The sequence below is a fragment of the Penaeus chinensis genome, chromosome 42 (genome assembly GCF_019202785.1).
Source record: "Penaeus chinensis breed Huanghai No. 1 chromosome 42, ASM1920278v2, whole genome shotgun sequence".
Lineage (NCBI taxonomy): Eukaryota > Metazoa > Arthropoda > Malacostraca > Decapoda > Penaeidae > Penaeus > Penaeus chinensis.
Genome location: NC_061860.1, coordinates 18,053,884 through 18,066,383, shown reverse-complemented (window position 1 = coordinate 18,066,383; position 12,500 = coordinate 18,053,884). Strand labels below are relative to the sequence as shown.

Sequence of the window (12,500 nt, the reverse complement as noted above, 5' to 3'; positions counted from 1 at the left end):
ATTTGTACACTTGCCTTGGTTCTCCGTGAGTGGGCAGTGTTAAAAAATGTTTGCTTCATTTAGCTTTCCCTGGAGAGGCTGGAACAGAACTAAATGGACCATTTAGGTTTTCTATAGGCATTATATGAATTTTCTTTCTTGCCTAAAGAGTTTTAAATGTGCAATTAATCTTGGTATTACTCTACCACTTTTGCTGGCCTCTGTAGCCTCGGAACTTATTGGAGCTCCAGCAAAGGCCAACAGACCTCGGCCATGTGCTCTCTGGAAAGGTGGAGCTTTTAAACATACTATTAGTTTATTATTAAGGAGTTTATTCAAGTTCGTTCTTAATAACAGTTCTTAATTGCTAGTGACAACAGGTGCCAAAGATGTGTGGATCTATAAATTGATCAACATTTGATAATTTTATAGCTAATTAAAATGTTCTTTCAGCAGTTTTTATGAAAGTTTCCCACCTGTTTTGAATTTCTATCCTCTTGTCTGGTCTTTTCACAAGTCTTGGCTTGAACGAGTCATCCTGAAAGTGTTTAAAAATTGATAGGTTCGTGAAAATTAAGGTGTAGCTTTGAAATTATCAAATTGTCAAATCAGAATAGTTCCTGAAACCTGCAATCTGTAATTTGAATCATGGGTCTTGTACATATGCCACTTGTTGCATTATATTTCTTGTTTTGGTGGTAATTGGGATTTTAGGATTATGGTTACACCCTAAGGTAATTCATTACGGTACAGATGCAGTCGCCAGGAGCTAAGTACTTAACACCAAATCTCAAAATTTATTCAACAATCTGAGTTACTGGGATTGGACTTGCCTATCATGCTCTGCCTGAGGGAGAGTTATGGCAAACATTGACTTCACCTTGCTGTTCATGGCAAGATAAAGTTGAAACTTTAGAGCAAGAAGGCTGTGTCCTTCCCAATTTGTCTGCAAAGTCTTGCTAGAAGTTTTAAAGTTTGTTGGCCCTTGCTCTGAAGCACTAGTGTGTAAGATAGTGGTAGATCACAATAGAAGGAAGAGGACACTGCCATCTTATAGAGCATAAAAAAAAAGCGTAGGAAACAATACAGGTTTACCTGCAGTGGCCTCATATTTAGCGGGAAATTACATGAATACCATGTGCATGTCACCGCCTAGAGCGTAAATCCACAACACCGTCACACAGCCACAGTTCTTAAGGTCGCGTTTTCTGTAAGGTTGCACAAAGTGTTAATAAAAGGGGGTATAGGAGGGTTTTGCCCCCGTTTAGGAAGTAAATAGAAGGTAGGAAAGGTTAGGTATGGATTTTGGGTTTGTATGTTATCCTGGATTTGGGACTGTTGCTTTCAGTAATCAATACCCACTTAACCCAATGGCGACGGGTCACGGCTATCACTGTCATAACAATACGCCCGATTTGAGGCGTGCGGCTGTCAACAGCGGCGCCGCGCCAAAACGCCCCGAGGCAATGATTCGGCTTGATGTACCGAATTCACACGCTCAGAGTCGGCGCGCTGCCGCCGTTCGCCAGAGCGTAGTTTTTTTTAATTTTCTATACCCGACGCCATTGGGTTAATAAAGGTTTATAGTTCTTTCTTTAACACAACCACAACAGTCTGCTTATATCAGTCAAGGCTGTTTGTTAACAAGTGAGATACATCCTTGAGACGAAAAACCAGGTTATGATAACGCAAAAATCGAAACCAGTACAACCCACCCCCCCATGTACCCCCCTTTATTAGTATTTAATACCAACTTTAGGAAAACATAAATAAGAACATAATCCTCGAACGGTGGTATGCAGCAAATATTTGTCATTCTGTGGTAAATGTGAGGCTGGAACAGCTATACCTGTTATTAAACTCTTGTTTCAAATGCTCTTTAAGTTGGCGGTATCCATTTCCCTCTCTTGCATTGCTTTTGGTAACATTAACTATTTCTGGTAGAGTAAAACAAGATTTTCATTACTGATATTCGGATATATATCTTGGATTTGTCTTCCTGACGTGAATGGTATCTTGGTTATCAACTTGGTGTTGGTAAATTGTGTTGTTGGAAAGGGCCAAGTAGCACAGGATCAGCATCTCGATAGGTTAGGTTTATCTTGTAGTTTGGCTGGCACTGATTTCTCAAAGGTTCTGTAGAAAAAGCATCAAAACTTTTGTACAACAGAGTGATATGATCTTTTATATAAAGAATAATAATTTTTGGTGAATTTCAAGGTAAATTTTGATACCATTTATTGGTGGTGACATGTTATATTCATGATTTTTTTTGAAACTTTTAAATGTCACTGTAACACAAGCCCTTGCACTGCATTTTCTCAGAATATTATGTCTGTCAATAGTAAATTGTTTGTCTTTTCAGTCAAATGGATGATGATGAAATACTGGATTATTTTTTTTACCCCCAGTATCCTATGGCATTCTAAAACTCAAATGGTTCGCTATTTTTCCCCATGTTATTTACATGGGAGATGTATTGAGTGTGAATTAATATATCTACATTTGTTCCTGAATATCAAAATAGCGGTTCTGAAATCTTAAGGGGATATCTTCACCCAATAAGGATAGAAGGCATCTGTTTTAGCCACGATGAACCAAGCCAGAATGCCATATGGGAACATCTATAAGACGCACAGGCAAGCCTGCATTAAACAGTCATTTCCTTGTTTGTCCATTAGTGTGTGGTCTCGTTTTGGCCCCATTTCAAGTAAAATTGCCTGCCACAGCCAAAAGTACAAAGTACGCACGTTAAAGTTTGCTGCATTTCTAATTTCTCACTTGGGCAGCTCACTGCACATGCTCCCCAGCATGTGGCTTGGTATAATCCTTAACATCAAGTCCCAGCAAAAAAAATCACCCTGGTTACTGGCAAATTGTTTTATGGCTGATGTTTTAGTATTAACCCAATGGCGCCGGGTATAGCAAATTAAAAAAAACTCTACGCTCTGGCGAACGGCGGCAGCGCGCCGACTCTGAGCGCGTGATATCGATCCATCAAGCCGAATCATTGCCTCGGGGCGTTTTGGCGCGGCGCCGCTGCGGACAGCCGCACACCGCACATCGTGCGTATTGTTATGACGGCGATAGCCGTGACCCGTCGCCATTGGGTTAATAGGTTATTTATGGAAGTAGCAGCAGCATTGGTACTTTTTAAACATCACAAGGCCTTATCCTGTGATTGAGGAGCTTTTCCGCTTGCCCAGCTATCCTCCTGTACCCCCCCCCCCCCCTGTATAATAGCCACATGGTGTGGCTGAGCGACTTGACATTGTTTTATCACGGCGTTCTATCACACCGTACTCCATATTTGCATAAATGTAAAACTTCTTACCATGTGATTCATGATGATTGTATATGGTTTATATACCCCATTTTCTACTCCATATTGGGGTTAACATTTTCAGCATTGATTCTCCACTCTTCAGTTAGTGACCTACCATCAATAGCCATGCATAATCTGGTGTGTAAGATAGAGCTTTTCCAAGAAATAATTTCCAAATTTGCAGAATTTGGGGTTTTAAGTTTACTGACCTGGCATTATATACTTAGAACTGTAATATTCACTGTTGTCTTTGTCTGACTTGTAAAGGGTAATTGATGTTGATCTGATTGACTTTCAATCTTATTTATCTCCAAATGTTGCCATTAAGTTTAACTGAATTGGTACTCATAGATCCAGGCCTAAAAAATAACACTAGGAAGCTCGGATGTGTATATGGCTGTAGGGCTAGTGTTTAAGGAAGCTTCTTGGTATTTACCTTTCCAGTCCAAAGGAAATGGAGGTGGAAGGAAAAGAAAATCCAGTAATTACTGGATTCATGGTTCACTTATTTTTATCCGTGTTTGGTTTTTAGATGTGTTCTTTTTGTTGTAAAATGTTGAGCTTAGTTTTCATTTTATTTTCAGAAAACAAAATGGAGGATTCTGGACGAGATGATTGGGGAGGTGAGAGCGAGCAGGATGGTGAGTCTGTTTGTACTGAAAGGGTTTTCTCTCTTGTTTTCTTTGTAACGTGACGTTGGCATTGACGGATTGCGTGGCGTTGAAGATGGCGGAACTAAGGCGGCGTAAACTGTCAAGACTGTCAAACACGGCTGAACAAAGAATAAGATGCCAACAGTAGCTGGCTTGTCTTGATAGAATAAAGAATTTGGTTGTATTCGATCTGGTAGACCCCTTGAGGTTGAAGAGTGTCTGCTTGCAAGAACACGGTCTTATATTATTTGTCCTGGAACATTACTTTAATTCAGTTGACCATGAACCAGTTAGTCTTGAAAAATTTGGTGTCAATTAAACTAACTTTGGAAAAAATGAAATAAGTGTTGGAGAGGTTTTGTCACAAGTAGTGTAGTATCCTGTTTTATCTTTAAGGCATGTATTGATATCTAGCAAAGTAGTGTTGGTGGAAGTGGTTAGTAGTTTTACTTGAAGCATGGGATGTCTTAGGTTCACTAATCAGGCCACATTTGGTTCAGTATACTCAAGGAAGGAAATTTTACAATAAGGTGTTTGATACAAAAAAATTATTTACTTAGTAAACTATTTTAATACAATGAAAACAATGTGGTAGATTCAAAATTTATGGCAATCTGAGAAATCATAGTACTTGAATTTCATTCAAGTTGTAAGTTTGATAGACAGATTAAATTTTAAAAACCTCTCATTCAATCTGGGAACTTGACAGAATTCACCTTCCAATTTCAGACTAATTGTTCATTCATCCAGCCTCTGGGTTTGAAGGCTTGACATCAGCTATGTCACTTACCCATTTGGACAGGCAGGTAATACATAAAATTAGCGCAAATGGAGTTTTAAGTTGCCTTGTAAGCTTCTTTTAAACACATTCATTGTTGGAACGTTTTGCTTTTGTGGTTCATTGTTTGGAACGCGTAATTTTTACATGTAATTTCTAATCTATTAAGTGTAAATTACCTTAACTTTTTATGATTAGCATTTAGTGTAAAACCAAGGGGATCTGTAGCCTTTTTTCTAGAATTTCATTAAATTGTTTCTAAACTTTTTGTGCCTGAAAAGCAGGCAGTTTTGTTGTGGCATGTGTGTGAATTTTGGGTTTGTTCTTGGTTTTGTTCTCCATTATAGTTTAATCTCTTGATAGGTGACATTAACCCTTTGGGAACAAGCTCCCTACAAAAGGACATTTGAGTTCATTGGATCCAGAGGGTGTTGCTGTTCCAATATCACTGAATTAATTCATAGTTTTGTTAGAAATCTTCCAGAAAATACTCTGGCATGAGGCAGAAGGGCCTTTTAGGTTGCCCCCATATAAGCCTGCATCAGTCTATGGGGCCTCATTGGAGGCTGCAAGTGTTAACCATTTCATATATCAGCTAGATAGTGATGGGTTGTACTTTGTGGTTAAGGGTAAAAAAAACAAAAAACAAAAAATTTAACCATTTTTATTGTAATAACCATTTAGATAGATATCCCCTCCCCCCTCCCTCACTCACATGTGGACACGCATGCATGCAAATGCAAATGCAGACCTCAAAAAAGAACAATTCATAAGTCTTGTGCATGTGGAGGGAGGTGTCTTAAATCTTGGAAGTTTTAACGTCATGGGGAATGGACAGTCTTGTTTACATTGCACAGTAGGTTGGTTGGTTGGTTTTTCATGTTTTGAGTTTATTGATTTTGGCAAATTTATTATTTCTAGAACTAAAGTTTACTGTAGTTTACTGGCCAAGTTGCTATTTAGTTCTTGTTGCCATATCCATGTTAGATTGTGGTATCAGTTTTCCTGGTCAAAAGATAAACATGTTGAAAGCTCAACATACTGCTGCCATCCTTTTTGCCTATATCTTGTGCCAGTCTGGTTGGAATGATCTTTTCAGATTTTAGTTATACTCTTAATTATGATGACTTCTCTGTTGCCTTGTTGTACTTTTTTTTGTCATAACTGTCAATGCTAGTGGATAATGAGGATGAAAAAGAGAAGCAAAGTATAGGCTTGTGGGGGGGGAAAAAACTGTAAACTTACTGAAAGACTAGTAACTTTTTAGTGACTGCAGTTGCTGTAAAGGTTGCAAAAGTATTGTGCTAAATAGTACTTTAGGTTGCATTTTGTTCAGGTTCCAAAAGTATTGTATATAATCTGTCTTGCTCCTAACATTTGGGATTTTGCAATAAGATTTATAAAGATTGATGTTGATAGCTGAAAGTTTCCTGCTGAGACTGCATTACACTTCCTCATATGTGCAGTTTATGCAGTTTTAATGCAAGATGATGATGCGAGTGTCTTTGTTTTGGAGAACAGGACTGCTTTGTCTACTTTTTTAAAATGCCTTAGTAGTTTAGTGCAGGAATATTGCTTGACAATTTATATATTTGACTAAATTGACAGCAATGTACATTGTACTATATAATGACACATCACAGAAACGGTCTTGTGTTAGCAGTCTTTATAGAAAAACAAGATTCTGCCTGTAAATTCTAAACTTTAAGTAGGATATTCAAGTAGGAGTCACAATATTATAGCATAGTAAAGTGTTTCATTTTTAGTATAATTATATGGGTGAGATTTTCCACTAGTAAGACTTTTGTATGAATTAAAAAAGTTAATATAATTTACTAAAAAATCTTATTTACTACCAATTTCTAATATCTTGACAAGATTTTAAAAGAATATTATATTGACTTCAAAAACAGACCTCTTCAATGCTTTGTTTGGTTTTCCAAATACAAGTTAGTCATAGTTAACTCCCCAGTCCCTGAATTATTCACGATGAAAATGATCCTAGAAAATGTGCTGGATCTCGGATGTTGTTTTATGAAGGTATTCAGCCTGAACTACCACAGGAAAGATATTAGGCAAGTATGTGTAGATAACATTGTATACCTATTTGATATTTGTACATTTTGTGTAGTACTAACAAGTTATATTCAGTATGGAAGGCATCTGCTTACAAAGAGAGAAACCAGAAATTCAAGTGTAGTTCATGCAAACAGAAGTCCCATATGTTTTATTTATTTAAACATCAGTTGGTTTACAAGTTCTATAATTTTCCATTGTTTTATGGCACTTTTTTCTTCCCAGAAGATGACATAATTTTTTTGGAAATTGTGACCTTGTCATTTCAATGTTCATATCAACAGAAGACAGTGCAGTTTTTTTATTTTAAGAATGAATAGTTTACATATTGCATAGTATGTACAACTTATTTTTTATCCCCTCCCCCCTCCTTTAATGAATGGGCCAAAGATTCCTATCTATAGTATTAGCTACCTATTAACACACTAGAGAAAAGTAACTACATAATCAGCTCCTGGCACATTTTCCAAGACTGATTCAAATGATCAAATACCACTTAAAGCCTCTCTCTACACCAAAGTCTGGCAGTTTTTTAAATGCATGCATTTACCCAGCAGTAAGTAAATAACATCTGGCCATAGAAGGTTCTCCAAATAGTATGTACTTGCACAATGTAGAAGGGGGCTGTGTGAAGAGGTGGTTTTAGTGCCAGTTGCCTGCCCCCTTCAAATTAGAACTTGTTTCATCACACAGCCGGAGGATGGGACCGTTATTCAGACAAGGACTCGGGCAGGGACCGCTACTCCAGTGGTGGTCGGAACAGCAGAAAGCCTGGAGATTGGGACTGCCCAAGCTGCAAATTCATCAACTATGCATCACGCACAGCTTGCTTGAAGTGCCGGATCCCGAAGGGTGAGTACTTGATATTTGTTTTACACACACACACACACACACACACACACACACACACACACACACACACACACACACACACACACACACACACACACACACACACACACAGACACACAGACAGACACACAGACAGACACACAGACACACAGACAGACACACAGACACACAGACAGACACACAGACAGACACACAGACAGACACACAGACAGACACACAGACAGACAGACACACAGACAGACACACAGACAGACACACAGACAGACACACAGACAGACACACAGACAGACACACAGACAGACACACAGACAGACACACAGACAGACACACAGACAGACACACAGACAGACACACAGACAGACAGACACACAGACAGACAGACACACAGACAGACACACAGACAGACAGACACACAGACAGACACACAGACAGACACACAGACAGACACACAGACAGACACACAGACAGACACACAGACAGACACACAGACAGACACACAGACAGACACACAGACAGACACACAGACAGACACACAGACACACAGACAGACAGACAGACAGAGGCAGGGCAGACAGACAGACAGACAGACAGACAGACAGAGGCAGGGCAGACACACACACACACACACACACACACACACACACACACACACCACAACACACACACACACACACACACACAGGCAGGGCAGACACACACACCGCACACACACACACACACACGCAGACAACACACACACGCAGACACACCACACACGCGACAACACACACGCAGACACACACACACGCAGACACACACACACGCAGACACACACACACGCAGACACACACACACGCAGACACACACACACGCAGACAACACACACGCAGACACACACACACGCAGACAGACACACACACACGCAGACACCAACACACACGCAGACACACACACACGCAGACACACACACACGCAGACACCACACACGCAGACACACACACACGGCAGGACACACACACACGCAGACACACACACACGCAGACACCACACACGCAGACACACACACACCGCAGACACACACACACGCAGACACACAACAGCAGACACACACACACGCCAGACACACACCCACGCAGACACACACACACGCAGACACACTCACACGCAGACACACACACACGCAGACACACACACACGCAGACACACACACCGCAGACACACACACACGCAGACACACACACACGCAGACACACACACACGCAGACACACACACACGCAGACACACACACACGCAGGACACACACACACGCAGACACACACACACGCACGCAGACACACACACACGCAGACACACACACACGCAGGACACACACACACGCAGACACACACACACGCAGACACACACACACGCATACACACACACACACATACACACACACACACACACATACACATACACATACACATACACACACATACACATACACATACACATACACATACACACACACACACACACACACATACACATACACATACACATACACACACACATACACATACACATACACATACACATACACATACACATACACACACACATACATACACACACTCATATATTTATATATTATTTATACAACTTTACTAGTGTAGACAGTGGTATATTAACTAAGGGTATAGTTGCCCTTAAAGTGAATGCTCAATTTAAATGTTATCAGGCCACTTAACCCATTGACACCAGTAGTGCAGTTACATTCTCTGTCCAGTGTGGTTTTGTTACATTGATTACACAGATGGTTTCAACACAAGGCTAGCTGTGAATTTCAAATTTTAGGTAACTCCTATCAATTGTCATTGATCATGCTTAAATACAACTTATTGTTCGAACTATTAGAACAGATTTTACATTCCTTTTACTTTTAGTAGATGTCTAGACTTAAGTTTTCAAATGATATTTTATAAGAATGTTCTGGCAAAAAAATAATCCTTTCTATTGGTATAATTACCATTAAAATAGATCATACTTGTGGCAAAATTACAATTGGCATAAGAAACCATTGTTTTTGGAAATAAGCCATTCGCACTGGACGACATCCTGTCATTCATAAGCCAGGATCCCAGCAGCTGTATGTTCACTCAAGAGCCTGGATGTGAACTAGACAACAACCCCGTGCAGGGAGGTGCGATCTTAATATATTTGCAAATTTCCAACAGATGAGGGGGGGGGGGAAATGAGGAATGGGTAAACGGGTAAAATCGGGTAGGCCTAGTAATCAACTCCATGGGGACTAAGGACTTGCGAAGCCTTGGACGTGGAAACAATAAAATGAAACCACAGCGGACAATGCATGTACCTGTTGCTGATGGGTTAACTTCAGGCTATATTTTTCATGTACTGTATACAGTAGTCGTTCATGAAAATGGGATCACTTACTAATGCTGCAGCTCTGAGGTATCATGATTTAGGAAGATAGATTAATTACTTTAATGTAATTCAACACCTGACTGATTTGCATAGGTCAGTTAGTTTGATATGAAGTCTTGTGAGCATTTTTATTGTACATTGAATAACTTGTGGGTCACACAATCTAAAATGGCCATGTGCAGAATAAGGTTCTTTAGTTCTGCTGTTGACAGGTGTAGGGAAGCTAACGTCTGTTTCATATCAAAAGAAAACTTGTTTGCAAATTGAGGAGAGACCAAACAATGTTTTCTTGGTCATTATTCTTGAACTTTTTGGCCTTTGTAGCATTTGTTGGTATCATTGAGCAAAGTCTTAAAGTTGTTGGTTTTCTAGTTTTTCAGAACAAATAAACATTAGTAAATGTCTGTGGCCTATTAATAATTCATCACTACTTGAATGTTTTAAGTTGCCTGATACCTCCTATATACATTTGGCCAAGTATGCAATACTAATGTCCAAGTCTTTTATACTTGTATATTATGAACAAATGCAAGAGTTTGCACAACAATATTACAGCATTATTTAGGTCTGATGGTAGTTGAGTAATTGATTGCTCTCATTACCTCTGTATTAAGTTGTAATTATATATAGTATGTCATGTGAAATTGTCATACAATGCAGTCATTCACTCTGATTACTAACCTTAAGGCTATTTGACTGGGTGGGGGGAGGGGGATCCTTGAATTAATCTGCTTGAACTAAGCAATAGGGACATACAAAGGGAGGAGGGGGGTAAATTGTGGTTAAGTGCTGGGGGAGAGGCTCCATGTAATTAGAATATAAGTAACCTCGACAGATTTTTCTTTACTTCTCCCCCCCCCCCTTTTTTTTTTTTTCCTTGTCTGGTAGTTATTTCATTTAATTTTCTTCCTTTCCATTTTCTATTTCTTTTTCTGTTATTTTCAGCCAAGTTTCAACAAAGTAGCATTTCTTTCAGTTTAAAATTGAAAGTCGAGAGTATAAGTATAAGTGAAAGTGAATAGGTTAGTATGTTAAAAGAAAATGATAGGCAAGTGGAAAAATAAGTACATGTATGTAACAAGAACTTTGAAGATAGATTATTATTTATTATCAATTTATATCAAACTAAGTTTTAAGTGGAAGGATTTTTTTTTTTTTTTTTTTTTTTTTCCACCACTTTATTACTGTTATTTTTTTATTGTATAGATATGGACTCCTTTGGCTCTGGAGGACGAGTAGGTGGTGGCGGAGGTGGGATCCGCGATATGCGACCCGGGGACTGGATTTGCCCCGAGTGCAAATACCATAACTTCTCTTCGCGTGGAATTTGCAACAAGTGTCCTTGCCCCAGAGGTATGCTGTTGTATGTTGGGATGGGCCTTTTTTTTTCCTGCAATCTTAGGGGTTGGGATGAGTAGGAGGAGGAAGTTAGTGGGTCATCAGAGGTTGTGTACTATTTTGTGGCTAGAATGTATTTCTAGATATTTTCAATTTTTACCCAGTATGGTAAAGGTCAAAGGTGGTAGTGCAGAAGATACTTTCGTCTTTTTTTTTTTTTTTTTTTTTTCTTATACGGTCTTATTGAGTTGTAAAGCTTACTTTATAAAATTTGGTAGTCGTTTCTTCCTCTGCATTTCCTCTCTCTCTCTCTCTCTCTCTCTCTCTCTCTCTCTCTCTCTCTCTCTCTCTCTCTCTCTCTCTCTCTCTCTCTCTCTCTCTCTCTCTCTCTCTCTCTCTCTCTCCCCCCCCCCCCCCCCTCCCTCCCTCCCTCCCTCCCTCACAGCATACAAGAAATGGGATAGTTATTCCAAGGCATTTTTGATTTCTTTCAAGTAAGGGATGTCCATGAACCAGTTTTCCCCCAAGGTTTTCAAACATTTGCTGAAACTTTTTCATTTATGAGGATTCATTTGTCAAAGGAGTGGATGACTGGATGACTAAAGTAAACAGTAGGTCAGACAGACAACATTAGTATTAAATGTACATATATCACAACAGATAGTTTTATTTAGTTTTTTTTTTTTTTTCTCCCTTTATACTATTTAGGCACCTATATCAGAAAATTTATTTTTTTATTGCTCAGTAGAAAACTAAAATTAGTAAATGAGTAAAGATTTCTAGGATATATGGTACCATGGTACCTTCCAACGGAAAATAGGACTTATATGTTGCACAGAAACGCATTTCAAATATTTTGGGTAAATAGTTCAATCCGGCACAAAAAAATTGTCATATTGAATTTGACTTAAGTATAAACTGGTTGTATTTTACTTTACCTACAGGAATCTTTTGTGATTGTCTGAAAGGGAGAGGGTGGGGGTGGACTTTTACAGAATTACATTTATAGAAGAAAATGTAACTATTTTTTCCATTTCCACAAGAAACAGGGTTGAGGGAGAGAGCCTAACATCTTGAATTGCTTCATTTAGA

General features: G+C 39.2%; 1 protein-coding gene across 3 annotated transcripts in view; it reads left to right on the top strand.

Annotated features, from left to right (window-relative positions):
- LOC125047789 (RNA-binding protein cabeza-like) overlaps positions 1 to 12,500 on the top strand; it is a 17,570-nt gene that overhangs the window by 1,061 nt on the left and 4,009 nt on the right. The window contains exons 2-4 of one of the 3 annotated variants that reach the window (XM_047646229.1): positions 3,889 to 3,927; positions 7,505 to 7,663; positions 11,277 to 11,423. In XM_047646229.1, coding sequence (XP_047502185.1) covers positions 3,897 to 3,927; positions 7,505 to 7,663; positions 11,277 to 11,423 — 337 coding nt within the window. In that variant the 5' untranslated portion in view covers positions 3,889 to 3,896. Of the gene's footprint in view, positions 1 to 3,888; positions 3,946 to 7,504; positions 7,664 to 11,276; positions 11,424 to 12,500 lie in introns of all 3 variants that reach the window. The other 2 variants (XM_047646228.1, XM_047646230.1) reach the window with 2 other exon arrangements.